At 40.8% G+C, this 27,603-nt stretch overlaps 1 protein-coding gene across 7 annotated transcripts in view; it reads left to right on the top strand.

Annotated features, from left to right (window-relative positions):
- Positions 1-27,603, top strand: part of STON2 (stonin 2) — a 151,913-nt gene that overhangs the window by 31,229 nt on the left and 93,081 nt on the right. For all 7 annotated transcript variants that reach the window (XM_044231962.1, XM_044231959.1, XM_044231963.1 and 4 more), the window contains 2 exons: positions 456-731; positions 2,958-3,233. In XM_044231962.1, coding sequence (XP_044087897.1) covers positions 644-731; positions 2,958-3,233 — 364 coding nt within the window. In that variant the 5' untranslated portion in view covers positions 456-643. The remainder of the gene's footprint in view (positions 1-455; positions 732-2,957; positions 3,234-27,603) is intronic.

Below are 27,603 nucleotides of genomic sequence, written 5' to 3'. Positions count from 1 at the left end.
TTTACCATCTATTAAAAGAAAGTGAAAATACTTTGAAAAGTTTTGATTTTTGTTTTGCAACAATAGTAAATAAATAATATTATAATAAATAAATAATATTATATACTATAAATAATATTATAAATATATTAATTAATTATTAATTGATTAATTAATTATTAAATATATTATAAATAAAAGTATTCCCAAAATATAAAAATTGGAGAGATTTGGGAATCCGATTGCTAAAATTTGCATAATTATTACAAGTCTGATGGGAAGACCTATGCAGAGATCTCGATGCTAAAGGCAGATATTTCTGTACAAGGCATGGGGACAAGACAGGGCAGAGAGGAGTAATACAAGTTGGAAACCACCCAGACCTCCTCGTGGGCAGCGTTGAAAACCCTGGATCTGTGTGGGTTGGATATAATGTGATCATTGTCCTTTTTAATTTTTATTATTTTTTTAAACAGATTTCTGCCCGGCAGATTAGCCAAAGGAAAGAGGGACCAACCTATCTACGTTCTGAGCGCCACCCTCTACAAGACCCTCTTAACAGAGCCGAGGCCCAAGTTCACTGTGCTCCCATTCCCCCACCCCAGACGTTACTCTGGGGTCTGCCTGAGGCCATTGATGTGAAGATGACCAGTGCCTTCCTAGCATGACGACCTTGGACCATGTGATCGCCACCCACCAGTCAGAGTGGGTCTCCTTCAATGAGGAGCCACTCTTTCCTGTCCCTTCTGAGGGTAAGGAGCACTCTCATTTCTTAAGTGAAAAGATTAGCAAAGAACCACCACTCTTTATAATGACTTCTACTCGATCATTCTTTGGGTAGGATCTTAATGGGAAAAAGAGCCAGTTTGTCACTTTCCTAAGGTGCAGATTTGTCCACTGAGAAGCCTGGGGCAAGCATTTTTAGGAAACTTCGAGTCCCAAACAGAAGGGCCTGGAAACACCAAAAGTATTGGGTGCTTTCTTCCAAGGAATGTAAACTTTGTAATTATAAATAACTCCTTTATACTTGGCCTTTTAGGGTGTTACTCCCAACAGCAGTTTGGATTTCCTAGTTTTTAAAGCATAGCTGTGAAGAGTGACAGGCACTAGAGACAGATTGCTTGGGCTCGGATTCTGGCTCTGTCACAGCTAAGGGATGTGCCCTTGGGTAGTTGGTCTCTTTAACCTCTCTATGCTGTCGTTTATCTATCCAGTAGGGGTAATCACAGTACCTTCCTCAGGGGGGCTGTGAAGACAAAATGAATTACTATACATATAGTGCTTAGAACAGTGCCTAGCATGTGGAAAGAGCTCAGTTAATTGTCATCCACAATCATGAAGATGGCTAAATTGACTTCTAGGGACCTGGTGCTCAGGGATGAAGGTCAAGGTAGGGGACAGGAGGTATTTGCAGAGTCTGGTTGGCTGATTCTGTCCTATTGCAGCTACCCTAGTCAGCTGCTATCAACCCAGCTTCACTGATAGCACCTGGAAAGTGTGAGTTGACAGGTGAGCCATCCAGTATGCTGGCCATGGGGCTACTGAGTCCTTAAAATGTGGCTAGTCGGAATTGAAGTGTGTCTTAAGTATAAAATGCCCACACTGAATTTCAAAGACCTAGTGAAAGTAAGATATTTCATTAATAACTTTTATATTAATTACATGTTAGAATTATAAATTTTCAACATATGGAGTTGAAATTTATATTACTAGAAGTAGTTCAGTTCTTTTTACTTTTTTTTTTTAATGTGGCTATTAAGAAATTAAAATTACATATGCTGTTCAGCTTTTATTTCTGTTGGGCAGCGCTCATCTAAAGGCTTTGGTTACATGCAGGTCGACTAGTTTGTGTGGCTAATGATGGCAGGAAAAAATTTTATGTAAGTACTTTGGCTTTTAAAAAGTATTCATATATTGGGGCGCCTGGGTAGCTCAGTGGGTTAAGCCGCTGCCTTTGGCTCAGGTCATGATCTCAGGGTCCTGGGATCGAGTCCCGCATCGGGCTCTCTGCTCAGCGGGGAGCCTGCTTCCCTCTCTCTCTCTCTGCCTGCCTCTCTGTCTACTTGTGACTTCTCTCTGTCAAATAAATAAATAAAATCTTTAAAAAAAAAAAAGTATTCATATAGTAAAATTGACCGCTTTTGGTATGCAGTTGAGAAACTTCAACACATGTCTAGATCTGTGTAGCCACCCCGATGATTAGGATGCGTGTTCTAGGACCAAAAAAGTGCTGGAAAGGTAGGATCCTCATTTAGCTGGACCTCATTCAGCCGGCTGTTGGTACAGAGTTCGCACCTGGCAGCCTGCAGACACACGTAGTTTGGACTGCGTGGAGTTTGAAGTATGAGTTTGAATGTGTTTAGTCCAGACAGAAGCTTTCCTGTTCAGCCAAAGTCTCTGTCTGTCCCAGTTGCCTTTTGCTTTTCTCCTTTGACTCAGTTATCTTTCTCTTTGGCCTCTAGAGCATTGTTTGTGATCGCCAGGCACCGGAATAGATGCTAGGATGAGAATTATGAACAAGATTTCCATTCTCAGCCTGCCGGGGCACTGACTGTGAGCATGATGAGTTATCCTTTGTCCCCATTGTTAGGAAGACTCCCCTTTGGCATGGAGACAGGCGGGCATGGCTCTTCCTTCACCTGCACCCACTCGTATCATGAGTCTTGTGATCACCCCTTATCTATCCTTGGGATTTTCCTCCATGAGACAGTTTTTTGTTTTTTTTTTAAAATATCTTATTTATTTATTTGACAGACAGAGATCTCAAGTAGGCAGAGAGAGAGGGGGAGAAAGCAGGCTCCCCGCTGAGCAGAGAGCCCGATGCAGGGCTGGATCCCAGGACCCTGGGATCATGACCTGAGCCGAAGGCAGAGGCCCTAACCCACTGAGCCACCCAGGCGCCTCTGTGAGACAGTTTTGAAGGCCTCAGAAGTGGCCTTCCTCATGTGATTGACGGTGGTGTCTGGTATGTATTTCAGGGGGCACGGAAGAGCACCTCCCAGCACCGTCGCCTTACTCAGACCAGTCTGAGAGCTCCTCCAGGGAGAACCATGTGGTGGACGGAGGCTGTCCAGATCTTTCCCACTCAGAGCAGGATGACTCCTCTGAAAAGCTGGGTCTCATCTCTGAAGCGACCTCCCCTCCTGGGAGCCCCGAGCAGCCCTCACCTGACCTGGCCTCGGCTATCAGCAACTGGGTTCAGTTTGAAGATGACACCCCCTGGGCCAGCACATCACCACCTCAGAAGGAAACAGGTGAGCCGGGTGAGAGGCTGAGAAGAGTTCAGGTGTAGGTCCGTGCTCACCAGGTCCGTGGCCATGAGAGGTGGGTCAGGACTCGGGGGAATCCACTTTGCCAGAGCCCTCCAGCACCCGCCGTACAGGAGAGCCGGCAGAGACCTTGTCTGGCTTTGTCTACAACTGGGCTTTGTCATCAAAACCTATGGAAAGATTTATGGGCTCTGGGCCCCTTCTAACCTTCTATACTTATCCTGGCTGCTGACTTGTCTTTGGAAGTATGCATATTTGTTTGTCTATTAGATACTGGAGTTATGTTTACTCAGCACCTAAATTATAAGCTCCTTACAAGCAGACATGAATGTCTCTCTGAGCACGGACCATGATCAATTACTAATAGGGTCACTATTAAACATGCGTATACTTGTGTCCCAGACCTGTCACAGCTAAATCTTCAGGGGTGGGGCCTGTCATTAATGATAATTCTCTTATTTTGTGGCATTTCAGTAGCCAGAAGCTGCGCAAGGGAACTTAGTGAAGCGGAGGTGTTGTTGGTCCCCGCCCTGGTGACCTGGTTGCTTAGTTTATTGTGCACCAAAGCATGTCAACGCTGACCAGATAGCCTTTGGGACTCTCTTAGCTCTCTCACTGCTGTGTAACAAATTACCACAGACTTAGTGGTTTAAACAACATAACTTTATTTTCTTCCAGTTCTGTAGTTCAGAAGTCCAAGTGTTGGACGTGGTGTCACTGTGCTCATTCAAAGTGTTGGGAAGGCTGCATTCCTTCCAGGAGATTCTAAGGAAGAATCTGTTTCCTTGCCCTTTCTAGCTTTTGGATGCTGCCCACATTCCGTGGCATGTGTCCCCTTCTTCTGCCGCCAAAGCCAGCAATGCTGCATCTCTCTGTGCCTTTCTTCTGGAATCTCATCTTCCTCTGATTTCTGCCCACCTCTTCCACTTTTAAGATCCTTAATTCATCACATCTGCAAAGTCCCTTTTTCCATGTAAGGTGACATATTCCCAGGTTCTGGGGATGAGGACATAGACATCTTTGGGGGGCATTATTTTGTCTACCACAGAGACCTACTAGAGAAAATTAAGGTTGATAGATTTTTTTTTGTTCTTGTTGGTGGTGAGCCACCCAGGTGGCCCTCGACTTATTCATATTTAAACATCAGGTTTGTTAGGGAATTGTTGGTGAGAGAGCCGTGACACTCAGAGCAGCATGGATGAAATGACAGGTCCAGACAAGCTTCCCAGTCTGGCTGGAGGGAGGAAGTAACCTTTACTGAACATCCAACACTGGCAGAACAGTGGGCCGGTGAAGCATTTATACACAGGGGAAGAGTTTCCCAACACAGGGGAGTGAAGCAGTACAGAAGTGTCTTATTTTTCATGAGATGTATTTACCAAACACTGTCCCATGCACCATGCTCAACGCTTTGACTACATCATCTCATGTACCTCTTACAGTCATATGAGGAAAGCATTAATATTATACTGATACTGGACATGAGGAAACTGAGAAGATAGCAGTTTGGGAATTTGCCCAAGGTTGTATGCTGGAAAGTGTCAGGGGAGAGCTTCACCGACTGGCAGGCTGGCCCCCGGTGTTGGAACAGTCTAGGGATGCACCATGGTCTGTTTGCCTCCATCTTCCTGCTGTTCCTCCTATGGTTTCCTCTGCTCCCCGATTCCCAGGAGGCAGGGGAGACGAGGGCTAGGTGCAGTGGTGTTTCTCTACCTGCCCCAAATGGCCATACTTTCAGTTCACTAAATGCCGCATATTTATGGCATTCAGGTTTGTTCACATCTTGTTCATGTCTTACCATTAGTTTCAGAGATTTCCTGATGACTCGGAACTATGTGTGGGTTGTGGCAAACGTGGTCACTTTGCCTCAGCCCCTGACCACTTAGTTTTGCAAAACCAGTTCTGGGGGTAGTCTTAATTTTGTTGCCTCCCTCTGACTGAGAACCTTAGCTTGTCATTGATAGTGTTCTTGACATATTGTTAAAACCTTTTCCTTTAATGCGGCAGTTCTGTAGATCCCTGGGATTGCCCAAAAGTCTCTGAAGAGGGCTGTGGGGTCAAAATTATTTTCACAATAATTCTAAGGTTGCCTTTTTCACTGCATTGGAATTTGCATTGATGGTAGAAAAGTAATGGTGAGTAAAACTTCTGGCTACCATGTACTCATACTAAAAAAAGAGTCAATTTCAGATAATATCCTTGATGTAGTCATAAAAATTATTAATGTTATTAAATCTTGATTCCCAAGTACATCTTTCTATTTTATTTATTTATTTAATTTTAAAAAATATTTGATTTAATTTAGCTTAATTTCTTTTTTTTTTGTGTGTGTGTGTGTGTTCCAGCATTCATTGTCTATGCACCACACCCAGTGCTCCTTGCAATATGTGCCCTCCTTAATACCCACCAGGCTCACCCAACCCCCCACATCCCTCCCCTCCAAAACCCTCAGTTTGTTTTCAGAGTCCACAGTCTCTCATGGTTCATCTCCCCCTCTGGTTTCCCCCAACTTACTTCAAGTACATCTTTTTAATATTCTCTGTGATAAATTGGCATAAAACATTTTGTGCCATACTAAAATATAATGGTTGTCTTGGGGAAAAAATGGGTTTAAAAAATGTTTTTTAAAGATGTTACTTATTTATTTGAGAGAGAGAGAGAGAGAAAGAGAGAGGGAGTGAGCTGGGGAGGGTCAAGCAGACTCTGTGCTGAGTGTGGAGCTGGATATGGCTCCATCTCATGACCCTGAGATGACCTGGGGCAAAATCAAGTGTTGAACGCTTAACCGACTGAGCTACCCTGGTGCCCCTAAAATTCTGTAATGAAAAAGAATTCATTTAGAAAATCAAAATTATTTTAAAATTATTTTTTAAAAATGAAAACAATGCAAAAAACCCCCAAACTCCTTGATAAACAAAATATCAGTATTTTAAAAACAAGAGTTAGCCAATACTTGTGTGATTGACTCACTGGCCTTCCCCTCATCCTGGCCCTAGTTCTAGTAAGAGTTTACTTACAAAAGTAGGCAGTTAGTCTTTGGGCCATAGTTTACTCATTTTATATTTTTTTAAATACTGTATTTAAGGGGAGCGTGGCTGGCTTGGTCAGTGGAGCAACTCCTGATCTTGAGGTCATGAGTTCAAGCCCCAGGTAGAGCCTAGAGCATACATTTAAAAAAAAAAAAAAGAAAGAAAAAAAAAAGGAAAAGGAAAAGAAAAAAACTATAGTAAAATACTGTCCTTAAAATGTTGTTTGATTCCTGAGATTTTTGGTTCCCCGAATTTTGCACCCAAGGGGAGTGTGCCTCACTTGCCTTACCCTAGTCCCAGCTCTGCATTGTGATAGGGTTATGGAATGTGTTAATATTACTAGAGAACAATCAAGAAATGACAGTTTCAAATGTGTTGAAAGCATTGTCATGGCTTGAAAACTGCTCAAACAATAATTCTATGTTACCATATGTAAGTTTAACTCATCCTTCTAGAAGTGGAGCTGTCTCCTTCAGGAGGAACTCGTAGGCTGGTTTTCCAGCAGACTTGAGGCTTGATGTGTGGACAAGAAGCAGGAATAAACCATGTGCAGGGTCAGCCTCACCTCAGGTAGTGTTCCAGGGCCCAAGAGCCATCTCAGAGCATCAGAGTGGTAAAAGAAATGGTAATAAATGCAAGGCTCCAATTCTACCTCTCCTGCCAACACCCAGCTGGACCCATCAATTTCCCTATTACCCAAACCAGCCCCACCCATGTAGACTAATTCCCTGCTGCATTTCCTCACTTAGATGGGTTTGACAACAAGGAAGAGTGGTTGACAGAGCTAAGGCCATGTGATAAGGAGAAAGGAAGCTTTGACCCTGTCAACATGGATAATGCAGACATTCCCCCAAGATAGTTCTGTTCTGATGGTTACTGGGCAGCTCAGATTTTAATTTAAATCCCAAAGGTTGGGGTACTGTGCATCGTCAATAACATCATATATGTAACTGCGGACATGACAGCAAAATAACAGAGGTGTGTGCAGCAGGTGTCCTTATAGTGACAGAGACGGTCTGGGCTTCTTGCAGTCACTGCTGCCTGCTCTGTTCTTTTGATAAGGCTAAGACTTCCTGGTATGATCGGCAAAATAATGGCCCCCAAAGATATCAGGTCCTACTCCTTGGAACCTGTACATGTTATCTTATTTGAAGATAGGGTCTTTGCAGATGTGATTAAGGATTTTTATTTTTATTTTTTATTTTTAGAAGATTGTATTCATTTGTCAGAGAGAGGGAGAGAGGAAACAAAAGCAGGGGGAGCAGCAGGCAGAGGGAGAAGCAGGTTGATGCTGGACTCCCTCCCAGCACCTTGGGATCATGACCTGAGCCGAAGGCAGATGCTTACCCAACTGAGCCACCCAGGAGTCCCAAGTTACGGATTTTTAGATTGATATTCCTGGATAATCTGAAGTGGGGGCCCCTAAGTACAGACACCTATATTCTTATAAAAGGGAGGCAGAGGGATATTTTGCCCACACAAAGAAGGCAAAGCAAACACAGAACAGAAAGGGATTTGAAGATGTGGCCTTGAAGATTGGAGTGATGAGTCCACAGCCGAGGAATGCTGGCAGCCTGCAGAAGCCTGGAGAGGCAGGGAATCCGCTCTGCCCAGAGCCCCTGGAGGGAGTGCTGCCAGGCAGACATCTTGATTTCAGCCTAGTGATCCTGACTTCAGACTTCTGGCTTCCAGAACTGGGAGGGAACTGAGTTCTGTTGTTTGAAGCCGTGAAGTTTGTGTCAATGTGTTGCAGGAGCCCCAGTAAACTAATGTACCAAATTTTTAAAATCCTAGAACAGAACCATTAGCATAAGACTAAAAATGAGTCTGTCTGGGCTAGGGGAGCATCCATAATAGTGCAGGCCATTTTTTAAGCAGATGTTTTATTTCCAAAGTTTATAGCCTTTTATAATTTATTCATTGAGTCACCCAATACTTATTAAGCACCTTCTCCCCATAGTTGTCTTAGGTGCAGATGTTCAAATACAAAACTGGGTAACATAGTGCTCAGAATTTAACAGAAGTCCATTGAGCTTCTCACTGGGTCTTCTTGTAGGAATCCAGAGCCAACCTGTTCTCCCATGATTCCCGCATCTGCCTCCCGTAGACCATCTTTCAGTTACAGCACATCTTACAATTTTTTTTTCCATTTCATGGTAGCTGAAAATTTGAAGGTACTTTGAGGAAACAAAGGAAGAAGTAGATTGGGGGAGAATTGCTTGCCTAGAAGTTTCATTTTATAGCCAGGCCCATCTATCATCTCTTCCTGGGAAGGATCAAAGTTGGAATTTAAAACATTTTCCCTATTATTTATCATTTGATTGTGGATCTTTCCCAGAGTTCTTGTTCAGTTTTGCCTCGGATCAATGGTGCCCACTTGGAGAAAACAATGTGTTGGGTGGATGGCCAACTTCTACAAAATGAGTGGCCATCTGGTTCTTTGTAGTCTAATCTGACAATATAGAAATGATTTGTCTATCAATTTCTCATTTATCCACTCTAAAAAAAAATATGCTTCTCTTAGTGTATTAATTTCCAGCAAGCAGACCTGAGACCTGTTTTTGGCTAAGCTTCATCCTGTGTATATCAAGTAAACTTTTTTTTAGTATGGACAGCCCATGAACAAAATAGAATTGAGGTGAGAGAGATAGTTGATGTGCTCGAGTTAAACATGCAAAAATTGGGAATCTGTTGAACTCTGGAATATATTGGTGTGTTTCAATGCATGTAGGTGGTGAAGTTCAGCCAGAAATAAGGAAAATCTGTGGAAACTGTTTATGGCCTCAGCAATCTTTCCGCTGGCCTTAGTGTCACCAGACCAAACCAGTTCTCATCCCTTTAATGTAGTTGTAGTTTCTTTGTTTATTCCCATTTTATTGCCATGTCCCATTTGCTTCTGTTACACGCCTAACATTTTCTGGTCAGACATCTCTGTGTCAGAAGAAAGGGGAAAATGTGCGTTTTGGACTTGGGGGAAGGAGAGTTTCCTCTGCCTTTCAAAGTTTCTTCTGGCTGGTTCAAGACTTAAATTAACATGAGACAGATTCATAGGGGAAAATAAAATACAATTTTGTACTATGGGAACCACACATACACAAGTGGTTCAGAGGCAGGAAAAATATAGGCCTAATGAATGGGGGATGGGCCAGATGCTTCAAAGGGAGGATGCTGATGCACAGGAGAGTAAGAACAGGTCTTTGAGAAATAGATGTTTGCCCTGCCATGCAGATGGGTCACTCAGATAAAATTTATCTCTGGTAATAACGCTTAGTCTGGGAAAGATACTCCATTTAGATTCTTCTAGGTAGTTAAAGGAAGGGAAGAATTTTCTTTCCAGCCCACAGGGTCTCATTTGCCTTCAGCTCAGAATAGTCCACCTGCCAATGTGACACATTTTGAGGAGACCTGTTTTGATCCCCTTCTGCCCTGTCCTATGCAGCCTCTTTGTGAATATATTTTTTTAAGATTTTATTTATTTATTTGACAGACAGAGATCACAAGTAGGCAGAGAGGCTGGCAGAGAGAGAGGAAGGGAAGTAAGCTCCCTGCTGAGCAGAGAGGCTGCTGTGGGGCTCTATCCCAGGACCCTGTGATCATGACCCGAGCCGAAGGCAGAGGCTTGAACGCACTGAGCCACCCAGGTGCCCCTCTTTGTGAATATTTTTTAATGAGGTGATCGTGATCTTGACCTAAAAGAAAGAGGATGAGAAAGGAGGCTAAATGTAATGGATTAGGGCTATTCCTCCTCTGGATTTTGGGAAGCAAACAGTGGAGCCTTCCTCAACCAGCTGGTCCATGCCCTCGCATCCAGGCTGGCAAGAAGTCGGGGAAGATAGCACACGCGTGTACACACGGAGTCGTTAGGCGGAGGAATGTGACGCGGATACTCCTTTTCCATCCCCCCAAGTTCACATTCCTACACTGTTCACAGTTTTTCTGGCAGATGAAGAGCAAAAAACAAAAGAATTTATCCTTTAAGCTGTGCCCCCTACAGATAAAACCAAGGGAGCGTTGGATTTCAGCCTGGAATGGGATTGTACTACTTGCCCAAATTAAAATGCAAGGAGGCCAAAGGCACAGTGGAGCAAGAGACAAAGAGACTGTCATTAGTGGTAAATCTCTTATTTTTGTGCCATAAATTGTTGGGCGCTGCACTGGGGAGTTTAAATTAGCCAGGGAGTTGCTACCCCCACCTCGTGACCTGGCTACTGATTTTATCTTGTGCTGAAGCATATACCAAGGTTGATTGGACAACAGCTGGTGGGGAAGACAACTCCAGAAATGCTTTAAGTCCATCAGGGGGAAAACTTTGTTTTGGATTTGAACTAGTGCAAGATTTGAAATGATTAAGTGCCATCGTGGTTGGTCTGGAAAAAAGGAGACACATCATCTCGAGATCTCAGAAAAATACGAATAAAATCAGTCAGTTGAGTGACAAAGCCTTTTGGTAAACACATATGACAGATTGCTTTCATCGGTTCTTTGGACATAAGGATGCTAGGAATGAGGAGCATGTAAAATCATGCCCCTCTTGTAAATATGGGTTCCTCCATTAAAACCTCTGAAATTTGATGGAGGCCAAATGCGGAATCCTACCTCTTTGACTTAATAAGAACACTTTGGCTTGGGGCGCCTGGGTGGCTCAGTGGGTTAAAGCTTTTGCCTTCTGCTCAGGTCATGGTCCCGGGATCCTGGGATCGAGTCCCACATCAGGCTCTCTGCTCAGCGGGGAGCCTGCTTCCTCCTCTCTCCTTGCTGGCCTCTCTGACTACTTGTGATCTCTGTCTGTCAAATAAATAAATAAAATCTTAAAAAAAAAATTATTAAAAAAAAAAAAAAGAATAACTGCCAAATACTTAAGACTTAAAGTAGCTGCAAGAATACTGTTCACATCTTAGTCTGAAAATGCCATGTGATTGAACTGGGTTATCCCCTGAAGAATAGCAAGAAATTTAACTGCAAACTTATTTGCTGAACCCTGAATCTCAGTGCATGGATATTCTGCTAAACCTTAAAACAGCAGTAGAGCACAGCAGATCCAAAGTGTTACAGCAAATAAGGAAACAAACAAACAAAATACCGAATTTCTGGTTCAAATCAAAATCAAATCCCTACATTGTTCTCTAGAGAAACATTTTTGAAAATGAACCTAACCCCAGGTGGTATTTTATTCACTGGGTCCCTTAGCAGTAGTGTTTCTGAGTTTCCCTGGTGGCAAAAAGCTTTCCTAATTTAGTATTTTATCTCTTCTGTTTTAAAATCCCACCATATACCGGAAAGAATGTAGCAGTCAGCTTATATATCACCTAAAATCTTTACAGAGAGCCTCTTAGAGCAAAGGCTGATTCCATATATACGCCTTTTACAAGTGTAGATGTGTGCTTAGAAGATGTTTGCAAACGTAGGCAAACTGACTTGAAAAAGTAAACTTCGTTCCCAAAATTGAAGGAAAAAAATTGTGGTACTATTTTCAGCCTGAAGCTTCCTGTTCACTCATCGTGTTATGCATTGACCTTCCTCCACAGACATGGCAATTTTGTGGCAAGGTCAAGGCTGAATTGGACCCATTATGCAGATGCTGCAGGATATGCATAATTACAAACGTAAAAAAATTTTCATTTCCGGAACATTTGTTCCACGCAAGCTAAACACTAATATTCCCTTGTGCTTCAAATGTCTTCCCCAAAAGCCTGGGCTGAGGCCTTCCCATTGTGTCTGGGGAAGCTAATTATCTGGGACCAGAGAAAGAGCCCCTTGTTTGGGGGAAGACCACAGATGATGTCAGCCATTTAAGAGGGAGGCAGGGTGGCAGCTGAGAGACAGTCCTGACGAAGACGAGCCCAGCGGTTAGTTTCTATTATTCTTTTTATTCTGGCCACTGAGGGTGAATTGGTGGTGGGAGTGGAATAAGATCCCAGCCATTTGGTGAATATGTATCCAGGGCCCATTGCATTTGGTATGCATATGTATTTCCCTCTTCAACAGAGGACGTTTTATTTTCGTTTAATACCTTGAATTGTTCTCTGCTTCTAAGAGTAATTAATGACCTCTCCGGAATCCGTCTTAGACAGTAATGTACTGAGGAATGGATTCTAACAAAGCCCTTCTTCCTTGGGGCCTGATGCCCTCTGCCCGTTTCCAGTGGGCACCACTCTGCTCTAACCACTACCTCTCCTGCTGTTCTGACAAGCCCATTTCTGCTCTTACTGTTTCCTCAGCCCCTAGAACTCTTCCCCTACAATTTCACTCAGAGCTCTGCTCAAGCATCATTTCCCCCTGCCCCGACTCCCTAATGTTTTCCTGCATTAAATGTCTTTACGGCCCATGTTTCTACCTGGAATTTGGTTATGTTTGTTAGTTGTCTCTCTTCCCCACTAGAGGAGAGAGATGTTGTCTGTCTCATTTACGTTCTATCCCAGAATATGGAGAATGGAACTTAGTAGGTACTCGCTTAGAATTTGTTGGATTAATGATTGAAAGATGGAAGATGTATATGAAACATCCTGCAGAATGACTGACTGTCATTTATGGAGCAAATGAGCTGTTAGACAGAACTTGGACATGGTGTCCTCAGTGAAGTGTATTGTTATTATTATTTTTAACAAAATAGGCAAAGAAACTTCCCCGTCCTGCCCTTTGCTTATCAGCTATCATCGGCTTTGATTTCCTGTTATTATACACACAATGAGCACACACACGTGCGTACACATAGCACACAGGTACACAAACATATGTATATACACAGAGTATATGTGCATAACATACGCCTATATACACACGTATATATAATATATGTATAACAGAATCATGATACATAAACAAATACATAAATTGTTCCCCCCAGGAGCTGCCTTAAAAAGCACATTTCAAACTATCCATTATATTTTTGTCGTATTTGAAGCTACCATCATACCATTTGGACAAGGGGGAGAATCTCTTGAAAATGACTTCTTCTGGTTATCTACTTTAAAGTATTTTACAAAAACTCCCAATATTCTTTTCTTCCAAAATGTGCTAGCTTATGCAGGGGGTCCTTGTGGCCTATCTCACCCTCAGTGAGGGACACAAAACACAATAAACTGCCAAGCATGCATTAATTAACTAGTTCATTCATGCAAAAAATATTTAGGTACTGGGAATGCAATTATGAGAAAACTGGCCATAGTCCCTCCCCACGCAGAAGTTACCTAACGGTTGGGCAGTCTGTCACCAGGAAGCCCTCTGGGGTAAACAGGAGCTCCTCTGAACCAGTCCTGGGACAGCTGCTTGGTATTGCCAACTGTGAGCTAGCAGGGGAGTCACAAATGAAGAATGGAATTAGATCTATTTTGTATTAATTGGTGGGCTTGTTTACAGCATTGGAGAAATCATATTGCCCTAGTGAGTAGACATCGAAGTATAAATATAGGATATGGCATCAAAATGTATGTAAGTATTTAAATTTTAGTCTGGGATCCCAAAGGATCAAAAGAATATATTGTATTTACTGTAGTAATTGTTTTAAAGATTTTATTTATTTATTTGACAGACAGAGATCACAAGTAGGCAGAGAGGCAGGCAGAGAGAGGAGGAAGCAGGCTCCCCGCTGAGCAGAGAGCCCGATGTGAGGCTCGATCCCAGGACCCTGAGATCATGACCTGAGCTGAAGACAGAGGGTTTAACCCACTGAGCCACCCAGGCGTCCCTGTAGTAACTGTTTCAGTTGTCAACTTGTTTTTTTATTATTCATTCAATCAATGGTGCTTAGAATTCTCACTATGTGCCAGTCACCATTCAGGGCCCTGGTGATATAGTAGAGTATTCTGACCCCATGGAGCATACTTTCTGCTGGCGAAGCCATACCAGAAACACAGTAAAGGTGTAGATACAGTGTAAGTGTGTTAGTGCGGTTAGCAGGAAAAAGAAACGTGAGGGAAAGAAAGTGAACGGAGTGAGGGAGGATGCGAAGTTTTACATGATCAGGGAGTGAGTCTCTGAGCAGTAACTTCTGGGTGAAGACATGGGGCAAGCGAGGCGTGAGGCTTGCAGAAGTTAGGGAAGGAGCTGGTGGTATGTGACTGGAGTGGAACGACATGGGGAGAAGGGAGGGCGATGAGGCAGAGAGGTCATGAGGACTTGAACCATGAGGTGCTTTGACGGTGGAGGGAGGACCTTGGGTTTTGCTGTGGATGAGGTGGGAAGCCATCAGAGGGTTTTGAGCAGCAATGTGGTAAGGTCTGACTTTGATTGGAGCAGGTGATTCCGTGAAGCCTGTATGGCCGCTCTGTTGAGAACAGACCAAGAGGGGGAGGACACTTGGGGAAATGGGTGACCCAGTTGGGAGGCCCCTATTACCATCCAGAAGGGATGGTTGTTCCATGAAAGAGGGATACACAGAAATGACCTCCTAAGGCCAGAGAGAAAGGCCAAGAGGTCACCTTGACAAGATATGATTTATTAAAGGGACTTAGGGACTTGCATGTCTTGGGCAGCTGCAAACCGAGTCGATCTCTGTGACCCCACCTCCCATAAGACCTGCTTTTGTAGCCCTAGAGGCTGGGAAGTAGTGTGGGTGGACCACGGGGCAGGGGGGCTGGGTGGGGAATGTTTGACAGTAGTGGTGTGTCACAGTCATTTCTCCTGTGCCCACTGAGGACCTTAGGCCCAAGGGAGTATTTAAGGGTGAGGTTAGATGAGAAAGAATGTTGGGGGATGGAGCTGTGCTAGAGAAGACTTCACATCTTCACACAAATTTGTATGCAGATTTGTCCACAGATTTGTCTGCAGATTGTGGGGGATGACGTTAGTCAGGGTCACACAGCATTGTCTTGGGTCAGGGTGGAGCTTGGAGATGGTGGGAAGTGATTAGATTCCAGATGTATTTTGAAGGGAGGACTAACAGAAGTTGTGACGGGCGGAATGTGAGAAGAATCAGGGGTGGCTCGGCGGGTTTGTTCTGAGCCCCTGGCAGGCTGAAGGAGCTGGTGTGGGGGGCGAACAGGGGCTTCGTTTCAGATGGGTAAGGCTGGAGACCTAAGGAGATTTCAAGCAGATTTGGACACAAGGTTAGGTTACCTCCAGACCCTTTTTCAGTGGCTCTTTTGTGCAAGCACTTTTCCAAGTGCTTTGCCAGGATTTACCTAATCGCCCTGTGAAGTGGGGACAGTTTTCAGCCCTGTATTTGCAGGTGAGAACTTTACTGCAGAACAGATAGATGAACTCGCCTCAGGCTGCGAGACCGGGCATAGAACGAGACAGGCAGTCTGGGTCCTGGGTCCTTGTACCTAAGCTCTTAGGAAAGGAGGAGTAGCAGATTTCTATCTTGTTTCACTTTCTTCTTCTTCTTCTTTTTTTTTTTTTAATTTGACAGATCACAAGTAGGCAGAGAGGCAGGCAGAGAGAGACGGGGAAGCAGGCTCCCTGCTGAGCAGGAGCCCGATGCGGGGCTCCATCCCAGGACCCTGAAATCATGACCTGAGCCCAAGGCAGAGGCTTAACCCACTGAGCCACTCAGTGAGGCGCCCCTCACTTTATTTTTTGCTGGCTGGATGAGCCGTGGTGTGTGATGAGCTGTGACGACAGCAATCTGCTGTCCTCTGGCCCAGGGGTCAAAGGCCTGGCCCCTGGGAGAAGAGTAGGCTCCAGCTCTCAATTTAGCTCATCTTGTGGCCTGAGCACATTCACTTTAGAACCTAAATAAAGTGACTCAGCTAAGATTCCTTTCCTTTCCTTTGAAAGATCTTTCTAAAATTTTTGTTTATTAGAGCACATAAGCAGAGGGAGACCTGGCTCCTCGCTGAGCAAGGAGCCTCCATCCCAGGACCCCAGGATCATGACCTGAGCCAAAGGCAGTTGCTTAACAGACTGAGCCACCCAGGCGTCCCTCATCTAAGGTTTCTAAGCTGATAGGTAAATGAGAGCAGTGTTTGGAGATGTTGGGACTTTGACTCTCCCAGCTGCATTATTTCTGGTTTCTTTTTCAGGGAAATCCTGAAATTTTATCTAACAAATGTAAAACACCAGTGTGAAAATACTAATAATTCAAATAGCATTCTTTCTCAGGATTAGAGTCATTTGATATGTGGTTTTAATAAGCTTTATTTAACTACTGACTAAATATAAAGGAATATATTTAAAGTGTTTATTAAATTATAAAGAACAACAGTACAACCCCATCACCCAGTTTACTAAATAGAATATTGTCATCACCCAGAAGTCCCCGTGTTTCCCTATGGATCACATCAGATATCCCATCCCTCCCTCCTGTATCACCACTTTCCTGGGGTTTGTGATATAAACTATATTATTTTTCTTAACAGCTTCCCTGCCTACACATGCATCAAGAATGATATAATTTAATTTTGCTGCTTTTTGAACTCTGTGAATGGAATAATACTGAATGCATTATTTTGTACTGTGGTCCTTTAACACGACATTATTTATGACATTTTTCCATGTCACCTGCAGCTATAAACGATCCTTTAGTTTTTATTGCTGTGTATTCCATCAAACTAATACAGCACGGTTCAGTTATCTATTGTATTACTGTTGGATATTTGTCTTGTTTCTACTTTTTGGCATTTAAGAATGTGTTTCTATGAGCATTCTTTTTTTTTTTTTTTCTTTTTCCCCTGTGAGCATTCTAAACACACAGCCTGGTGACCAAGTGTAAGCTAAGCTGTTCTCTCGCCTAAGAGTCAGAGGGGACCTGTTGGGCCATAGAGAGTTTATCCTTAGCTTCATCAGATCCCACCAGCCCATTTTCTCAGGCAGCTCCAGTTTACCTGTCACCCATGTGTAAAAGATGTTGTGTCACTACTTCTTTGTCTACACTTAAGATTGTCATATTTTTCTTTTTTTCTTTCTTTTCTTTATATTTTTCTATTTAGTCATGCTGAGGTATGGGGAAAGGGAAGGGGAAGAGTAATGGTGTTTCGTGTGGTTTTAATTTGCATTTTCTAGATTATTGATGAGATTGAGCTGCCCCCCCCTTTTTGCCATTTGAATTTTTTTTTTTTCTTTCATAAAAGTCCTATTCAGGTGTATTCTTGCTGAGGTCTTTCCCTTTTTCTTGCTGATTTCTAAGAGTTCCTTGTTGATGTGCAGTATCTCCTACACATGGGTGTAGGATAAAGTGGATGGTCTTTTTACTCTCTTTCTGGTTCCTTTCATAAGAAGAAATTTTTAATTTTAATAATATGAAATTTGTTTCTTTTTATGCTTAGTGCTTTCTGTGTCTTGGTAAAGGAAATCTTTCCCTACCCTGAAGTCATGAGCATATTTAGGTATATGTCTTCTAAAGTATTCTTTCCTTCCTTCCTTCCTTCCTTCCTTCTTTCCTTCCTCCCCTATCTACCTCCCTCCTTCCTTCCTTCCTTCCTCTCTCTCTATCTCTTTTTCTTTCTTTCTTGATTTATATATTTAGGAGCACCTGCCTGACTCAGGCATCTGCCCGAGTTAAGCATCTGCCTTCCGCTTAGATCATGATGTCAAGGTCCTGGGATTGAGCCCCACATTGGGCTCCCAGCTCAGCAGGGAGTCTTCTTCTCCCTCTCCCTCTGCCTACTGCTCCCCCTGCTTGTGCTCTCTCTGTCTCTCTCTCTTTCTCTCTCTTTCTCAAATGACTAGAAAGATTTATGTGTTTATTTGAGAGAGAGAGAGAATATACATGAGCATGGGGGAGAGGGGCAAAAGGAGAGGGAGAGAGTCTCAAGCAAACTCTGCACCAAGCTTGGAGCCAACACAGGGCTTGATTTCATGACCTTGGGATCATGACCTGAGCCGAAATCAAGAGTTGGACCTCGGGGCGCCTGGGTGGCTCAGTGGTTTAAGCCTCTGCCTTCAGCTCGGGTCATGATCTCAGGGTCCTGGGATCGAGCCCCACATCGGGCTCTCTGCTCAGCAGGGAGCCTGCTTCCCCCTCTCTCTCTGCCTGCCTCTCTGCCTACTTGTGATCTCTCTCTATCAATTAAATAAATAAAAATCTTTAAAAAAAAAAAAAAAAGAGTTGGACCTCAACCAGCTGTGCCAGTCAGGTGCCCCTAAAATTTATCTTATGGAGCCTTTTATTCTTTGATATTCAATCCACCTAGAATTGATTTTTCCATTTGGTGTGAAGTAAGAGTCTAATTTAATTTTTTTTCTATATAGTTATTTCTGTTATTTTGTTCATTTTTAATATATACTATTAAAATTCTACCTCGTTTATATCTAAACAGTGTGATTCTGCTTACCAATAGGAAAAATAAGCAAAAATTTTTATTGAATGCAGTAAATCGATTGATTAATTTGGGAAGAATTAACGTCTTTACAATATTAACTTTCTTAAACCCTAATTTTTTTTTATTTTTATTTTTTACTAACCTATAATGTATTATTTGTTTCAGGGGTACAGGTCTGTGATTCATTGGTCTTACACAATTCACAGCGCTCACCACAACACATTCCCTCCCCAGTGTCTGTCACCCTCCTACCCCACTCCACTCCAGCAACCCTTAGGTCATTTCCTGAGATTTAGAATCTCTTAGGGTTTGTCTTCCTCTCCGGTTTCATCTTGTTTCATCTTTCCCTCCCTTCCCCTCTGATCTTCAGTCTTGTTTCTCAAATTCCTCATATCAGTGAGATCATATGATATTTATCTTTCTCTGATTGACTTATTTTGCTTAGAATAATACCCTCTGGTTCCATCCATGTTGTTGCAAATGGCAAGATTTCATTTTTTTTTTTAAAGATTTATTTATTTATTTATTTGACAGAGAGAGATCACAAGTAGGCAGAGAGGCAGGCAGAGAGAGAGGAAGGGAAGCAGACTCCCTGCTGAGCAGAGAGCCCGATGCGGGACTCGATCCCAGGACCCTGAGATCATGACCTGAACCGATGGCAGCGGCTTAACACACTGAGCCACCCAGGCGCCCCAAGATTTCATTTTTGATGACTGCATAATATTCCATTGTATATATGTATATACCACATTTTCTTCATCCATTCATCTGTTGATGGACATCTAGGCTCTTCCCATAGTTTGGCTATTATGGAAATTGCTGCTATAAACACTGGGGTGCACATGCTGCTTCAGGTCACTACATTTGTATCTTTAGGGTAAATACCCAGTAGTGCAATTGCTGGGTCATAAGTTAGCTCTATTTTCAACTTTTTGAGGAACCTCCATACTGTTTTCTGGAGTGGCTGCACCAGCTTGCATTCCCACCAACAACATAGGAGGATTTCCCTTTCTCTGCATCCTCGCCAACATCTGTTGTTTCCTGACTGGTTAATTTTAGCCATTCTGACTGGTCTGAGGTGGTATCTCATTGTGGTTTTGATTTGTATTTCCGTGGTATCTAAACTGTGGTTTTGATTTGTATTTCCCTGATGCTGAGTGATGTTGAGCACTTTTTCATGTGTCTGTTGGCCATTTGGATGCCTTTTTTGCAGAAATGTTAGTTCATGTCTTCTGCCCATTTCTTGATTGGATTATTTGTTCTTTGGATGTTGAGTATGAGAAGTTTTTTATGGATTTTGGATACCAGCCTTTATCTGATATGTCATTTGCAAATATCTTTTCCCATTCTGTCAGTTGTCTTTTGGTTTTATTGACTTTCCTGTGCTAAAGCTTTGTATCTTGATAAAGTCCCAATAGTTTATTTTTGCTCTTGCCTTTGGCGATGTTTCTAGGAAGAAGGTGCTGCGGCTGAGGTCTAAGAGGTTGCTGCCCGTCTTCTCATCAAGGATTTTGTTGGAATCCTGTCTCCTATTTAGGTCTTTCATCCATTTGAGTCTATTTTTGTGTGTGGTATAAGGAAATGGTGCCGTTTCATTCTTCTGTATGTGGCCGTCCAATTTTCCCAAACATTTTCTTAAACCCTAATTATATATCTCCACTTATTCAGATCTTCTGTACAATCTGGTAATAGACTTTAGAAGTATCTCCTCTGAGAACTTGAGCATCTTTTATTAGATTTATTACTATATATACTTGATATTTTTGTTACTATTATAAATGCTGTCTTGTTTCAAGTTAAATTTTCTATATATTTCTTATTTTCAGAAATGCAATTATTTTATATATTTATTTTAAAAAGCATAAGTACTGTGCTAAAATTGTTAATTTGATAATTTATTAGGGCTTCCTGGTTATTTTCTATATACAAAAATATCATCTGCAAAGAATAGGCTTGGTTTTATTTCATTCCTTTTTATTTCCTGCCTTATTGTGTAGGTTCTGACCACAAATAGGTTGTTGAATAGAAGTGGGAGTAGCGGGCACCCATCATCTTGATCAAGATCTCCAAGGGAACACTCTCCAGCAGTGCATGGTGTTTGGATAGGGTTTTGGGGTTAGCTCTGCTAGGTTTAGGGAACTTCGTCTCTTTCTAGTCTGCCAAAAATTACTACCATAAATAAATACTGAAATGTATTCAGTGCCTTCTCTGTGTGTATTATAATGACAATATGGTTTTTTTACTCTTTTAATGTATTTCTATAGTGAATTATGTTAATTGATTTAGTAATGTTAACCCACATGTTATCAACAGGTAATATTACCTCTAATGGGGCTAAAAATAGTGTGGGGAGGCAAAGAAATATTTTATTTTTTAAAAGATTTTATTTATTTATTTGACAGAGATCACAAGTAGACAGAGAGGCAGGCGAGAGGGAGGAGAAGCGGACTTCCCGCCAAGCAGAGAGCCCAATGCGGGGCTCCATCCCAGGACCCTGAGATTGTGAGCTGAGCTGAAGGCAGAGGCTCAACCCACTAAGCCACCCAGGTGCCCCTGAGGCAAAGAAATCTTATTCTTTTTATGTGTACAGCATAGTTACATATATAGTACATGATAGATATATAATATATCTGTCTTATTAAAATTTAAAAGGGAATTGATAAACTGGAGCTCATCAAAACTAAAACTTTGCTTTATAAAAGACCCTGTTGAGAGGATAAAGAAGGAAGCTATACACTGGGAGAAGATACTTGCAAATCACATATCTGACGAAGTACTAGTGTCTAGAATATATAAAGAAGCCTCAAACCTCAACAGTGAAAAAAACTAAACGATCTAATTCGAAAATGGGCAACAGACATAAACATATGTTTTACTGACAAGGATATACGGATGGCAAATCAGCACCTGGAAATATGTTCAATATCATTATCAATATGGAAATACAAATAGAATGAGTTATCACACATATATTAAATGACTTAAAATAAAAACAGTGGTAATGCTAAATGCTAGTAAAGAAGCAGAGAAATGAACTGCATGTTTAGTTTTATAAGGAACTGTCAAACTCTTTTCCAAAGTCATTTTTATGGTTTATATTCTCATCAGCAATACAGGAATGATCCATTGTATGACCTAGCAGTTGTACTCTGTGGCATTTATCCCAGAGAAATGGGAACCTAGGTTCATACAAAAACCTATACAAAAACCATACATGAATATTTAAAGCATCTTTATTCATAATACCCAAGAGCCAGAAACTCTGTGTTCTATGAGAGGTGAATGGTTAAACTGTGGTTAGTCCATACTGTGGAACACTACTCAGCAATCAAAAGGAATGAAGTATGGAAACATTAAACACCTTGAGCGAATTTTCGAGATTTTTGAAGAATAATAACAGCCAATCCTAAAAGGTCACATACTGCATGATTCCTATTTATATAGCATTCTTGAAATGACAAAATTACAGAAATGAAAAACAAATTAGTGGTTGCCCTAGGTTAGGAACAGGGCATGAGGGGAAGAAGTAGAAATGAATAAAAGGTCAGTATTCTTGTGGTGATGGCACTGTTCTGCATCCTGACTGTGATTGTAGAATACAACCCACACACCGATAACATGACATAGAACTAAATACATACCTGAGTACATGTAAAACAGGGGAAATGTGAGTGAGATTGGTAGATTGTATTAATATCAGTTTCCTGGTCATAATATTCTACTGGGGAAGAGGGACTTCAAGGGAGAGTATGGTTGGGGGAAAAATGTGTCAGTGGAGCAGTAATGAAAAAAAAATTGAGAAATAGTGTTAAACCAACCTTGCATTCATTGGATAAATCCAATTCAGTCATGATGTAGTTCTCCTTTTCCTCAATCTCTGAATTCTCTTTGATAATAATTTATTTGGGATTCTTGTATCTATGTCCTAATTGAGGTTGGCCTGTCATTCTCATTTTAGAGAATATAAGTATTAATCAGATACCCATTGTCAGGTTTTGATGTAGGAAATGCTAACCTCATAACATGAGTTGATGAGTGGTCTCTCTTTTTTGTACTCTGAAAGATTGAAATTTTTTTCTTTAAAGTTTGAAATAAGTCAAGCAGGGAAAGGCAATTATCATATGGTTTCACTTATTTGTGGAACACAAGGGATAGCATGGAGGATATTAGGACAAGGAAGGGGAAAATGAAGGGGGGGTTATAAATCAGAGGGGGAGATGAACCATGAGAGACTATGGGCTCCGGGAATCAAACTGAGGGTTTTGTGGGGGGAAATGAGTGAGCCCAGTGATGGGTATTGAGGAGGGCACATATTGCCTGGAGCACTGGGTGTTATACGTAGACAATGAGTCATGGAACACTTCATCAAAAACTAATGATGTACTGTATGGTGACTAACATAAATAATAAAAAATAAAAAAATTTAAAATATAAAAATAAAAAACTTTTTGACATAACTTTTCAGTAAAACCATCTGCCTGACATTTTCTTATGAAAGTTTAAGGATTGCTTAAATTATTGGACAAGTCAGGTTTCTAACTTTTTTTTTTAAATCAGTTTTGAAATTCTAAATTCCTGGAACTTCTACAGTGTTATCTTTTTTTCCAAATGTATTGGTGTAAACACATTCATTATTTCTCCTCATTGCCTTCTAAATGTATATAGCATTTGTAATTATGTGCCTTTTTTCATTCTAAGGTTATTTGTGCCCTCTTTTTTTTAGATTTTCTTGACAGTTTTTCAATTCTTTTTACATAATCTTCTTAAAGAACTTTTTAATCTATGTATTTTTTAGTTTCAATAACTTATGCTTTTATGTTTATTATTTCCTTTCTAAGAAATATTCTTCATTTCCTGGAAATAAAATCTTTCTTAGAAATCTTTATTTTATTTTGCAGCTCCTTTTTGTTTTTGTTGTTGCTTTTAAAGATTTTATTTATTTATCTGACAGAGGCAGTGAGAAAGGGAACACAAGCAGGAGGAGGAGGAAAGGGAGAAGCAGGCTCTTTGCTGAGCAGGGAGCCCGACGCAGAGCTTAATCCAAGGACCCTGAGATCATGACCTGAGCCGAAGGCAGACCCTTAATGACTGAGCCACCCAGGCACCCCGTTCCTTTTTTAACTAGATAAGTTGGAAGCTTATTGTATTAAATTTCAGTTATTTTTAAATATAAGCAATTTAACTGTTCCTGATAGTACTGCTTACTTGCATTCTTAAAATTTTAACACATACTATTCTCATTATTGTTTGGTTCTGAATGTTTGCTAATATTCATTAATATTTCTTCTCTGACCAACAAATCATTTGAAAGTATGTTTCTTAGTTTCTGAATTTTTCAAATTGTCTTCTATCTAGTTTAGATAAGTAGATGCTAGTTGTATCTAGATAAGTGGTTTGGATATCTGGAGACTTCGTTGTATTGTGATCGGTGTTCATGGTCTGATACCAGTTTTTGTTATGTGTTAAAATCTGCTTTATGTCATAGCACGTGGTCACTTGCTATAAGAGTTCTAGATGTGGGTTATGAGGATTATGTATTCTTCATCTGTTGATCTTTGTATGACCATTAGATCAGCTTGCTTATTTTGTTGTTTATATCTTCTGTTTCCTTACTGATTTTTCTGCTTGGTTGATCTATCAGTTACCGAGAGAGGTGTATTTAAAAATCTCCCATTATGATGATGGACATTTCTTGCTTTCTGCAGTTCTGTTAGTTTTGTATTAATAATTTTGAGACTCAGTTATTAAATATATACCAATTTAGAATTACTATATTTCTGATGAGTTAAAACATATAATTTTATTGTGACCCTTTCTAGTATTGCTTTTTACTTTGAAGTCTATAGGCTACAATGTGTCAGGTTCTTTCCATTAATATATTATATGTTCATATGTATTATATATGTAGCATATATAATATTTTAATATATTGTCCTGTTTGATTTTCTCATCTCTTTACTATCATCATTAACAAATCTTTGTATTTTAGATGTGTCTTTTGTGAACAGCACGTTGGATTTCATTTGTTTTTTTTCAACTTGATAGTCTTTTTTTTTTTAGCTGGCAATTTTAGTTCATTTATGTTTATTATCAAGCACTGATATAGTTTATTTTTGTGATATCATGCTTCTTTTTCTCATCTTTCCTTCTTTTAGATTAATTGTAGTTTTTGTTTGTTTAGATTATTGTTATTATTTTCTTGACCTCTGAAGATCTCTTCACTGAGTATATAATTCTACTTGACACTTATTTTCTGTCAGCTCATTGAAGTGTGCATTGGCTTCTCTTGGTGTAAAGGTGATAGTCAGCCTAATCATAATTCCTCTGAAAGGAATCTTATTTAAGATCTCTCTTTGTCGTTGGTCTTGTATGGTTTTGATGTCCACTTGCACACTTGTTTTTGGTTACATTTCTTGAGATACCATGGAATTTCTAATATGACATATAAAATCCTTCATAAATTCTGGGTAATTCTCAGTAAGGTTTTTTTTGTTTGTTTGTTTGTTTGTTTTTTAAATATTGCCTCTCATTCTCTCACTCTTCTCCTTAGGAACTCAGGTTCTACAGATAACTACAAGACCTTCCCATTTTCTCTCCCATGTGTTTTAAATATTTTAATTTTAACTAAGTTCTGCCCTCAAACATGGGATCTCAAACTCTGCGATCAGGAGTCTCACACTCCATGGACGGAACAGTGAGGCACTGCTCCGTGTGTTTTAATCTGTCTTTCATGTTTCCCTCTCTGTCTTTCTATACTGTCTAGACAGTTTTGTATTTACAGTAGTATTTTTCTTCTCCAGAAGCTCATTTTCAGTTCTGTGTGTTCTTTTCTAATATTTTCATTTTCATTTCTTCTTTTCTTGTTTCCTTAAAAGTAGTAAATATACTTACATTTCTTGCTTAATAATTCTGGATCTGAATTCTTCACAGGTCTGATTCTGTTTGCTATTTCCCCCCCCACCACACTCCCACCCCGCCCCCACACCTTACAGCCTCTCTGGTTTGTGTTTATGGTAACTTGATTTCTTAAATATTTTGTGATTTATTTATTTATTTAATTTATTATTTGATTTTTCCATGTGAAACTGAGGAACAGTCTGTCTGGGAAGACTGGCTTTGAAATATCTCCCTCCAGAAAGGATTAGTATTTGCTTTTCCCAGGTGCCTGAGGCCACTACCAACCTGCAAATACTTCAACTGTGTTCTCAAACTGGAAGGTTTTCAGACCACACAAGTAGTTTTAGCTTTAAGCCCCTATGTGGGACAGTTTATAGTTATAAATTCTCAGGAGGTTTCTTTTCTCTACCTTGTACCCAGTCTTAAGACAGACCATTGTGTTTGCTATCCTTAGCTTGGGGGTGGAACTTATTCCTAATTTACCCTTGAACAGATCCCTTTGGGAATTCAAGCTTCATGCATCACATCTTTTGTTAGATTTCCCATCTTGAGTTAGCTGTAAGTTTTGCCTCCTTTTGCTTTCTCACAAGACATTAAAAAGAAAAAACAAAAAACAAAAAAAAAAACAACAACAACCCAACCTCAAGAGTCTCTCTGGTTTGTTTACAAGCCTCAGGGTATGAAAATCAGGTTGTGTGCTGTTTACCATTCTGGGTTCTAACTTGAACTTGGCCCCTGACAATTCTTTGCTTTCTTGCTCATGCTACGATGTATTTTAAATAATGTTGCTACATTTTCCTAATATTTTAATTTTGTTTCCCCAATAGCTTAAAGTATCTAATCCATTATACTGTAGGACATAGAAGTTCTATAAAAAGTCTTTACAAGTTCAGCTTTGCTTTTGGCTTCTTGGTGGTTTATTTTTACTCCCTTAGCCTGTCAAGTTTTATAAGTACAAGTTTAGTTTTAAGAGTCTGTACTTACCATAGACTGTTAAAAGTGATTTCTGGTGCTTCTGTTGACACAACCAACAAATATTCATTGAGTACCTATTCACACCAGACATTATTCTAGGAATGGGGGTAAAGAAGTAAACAAAATGGACCTGGCTTCCCACCAAGGAGCTTAAACTTGAGTGGGGAAGACACTGGATATGAAGTACATTAGATGGTGATCATGCTAAGGAGAAATGAAGGAGAGAAGGGACTTTGTGTCTTTGGAGAGAACAGCTCAGGAATACCTTACTGAGAGGGCAACATTTTAATTTTATTTTTATTTATTTATATTTTTTTTAATTTCTTTTCAGCGTAACAGTATTCATTGTTTTTGCATCACACCCAGTGCTCCATGCAATCTGTGCCCTCTCTAATACCCACCACCTGGTTCCCCCAACCTCCCACTCCCCCGCCCCTTCAAAACCCTCAGATTGTTTTTCAGAGTCCATAGTCTCTCATGGTCACCTCCCCTTCCAGTTTCCCTCAACTCCCTTCTTCTCTTCATCTCCCCTTGTTCTCCATGCTATTTGTTATGCTCCACAAATAAGTGAAACCATATGATAATTGACTCTCTCTGCTTGACTTATTTCACTCAGCATAATCTCTTCCAGTCCTGTCCACGTTGCTACAAAAGTTGGGTATTCGTCCTTTCTGATGGAGGCATAATACTCCATAGTGTATATGGACCACATCTTCCTTATCCAGGATCTATAAAGAACTCAAACTCAACACACACGAAACAGACAATCATATTAAAAAATGGGCAGAACATATGAACAGACACTTCTCCAATGAAGACATACAAATGGCTATCAGACACATGAAAAAATGTTCATCATCACTAGCCATCAGGGAGATTCAAATTAAAACCACATTGAGATACCACCTTACACCAGTTAGAATGGCCAAAATCAGCAAGACAGGAAACAACGTGTATTGGAGAGGATGTGGAGAAAGGGGAACCCTCTTACACTGTTGGTGGGAATGCAAGTTGGTGCAGCCACTTTGGAAAACAGTGGAGATTCCTCAAGAAATTAAAAATAGAGCTTCCCTATGACCCTGCCATTGCACTACTGGGTATTTACCCCAAAGATACAGATGTAGTGAAAAGAAGGGCCATCTGTACCCCAATGTTTATGGCAGCAATGGCCATGGTCGCCAAACTGTGGAAAGAACCAAGATGCCCTTCAGTGGACGAATGGATAAGGAAGATGTGGTCCATATTTATTTATTT

The sequence above is a fragment of the Neovison vison genome, chromosome 13 (genome assembly GCF_020171115.1).
Source record: "Neovison vison isolate M4711 chromosome 13, ASM_NN_V1, whole genome shotgun sequence".
NCBI lineage: Eukaryota > Metazoa > Chordata > Mammalia > Carnivora > Mustelidae > Neogale > Neogale vison.
Note: the sequence above shows the minus strand (reverse complement) of the source record. Positions and strands in the feature narration are given on the sequence as shown.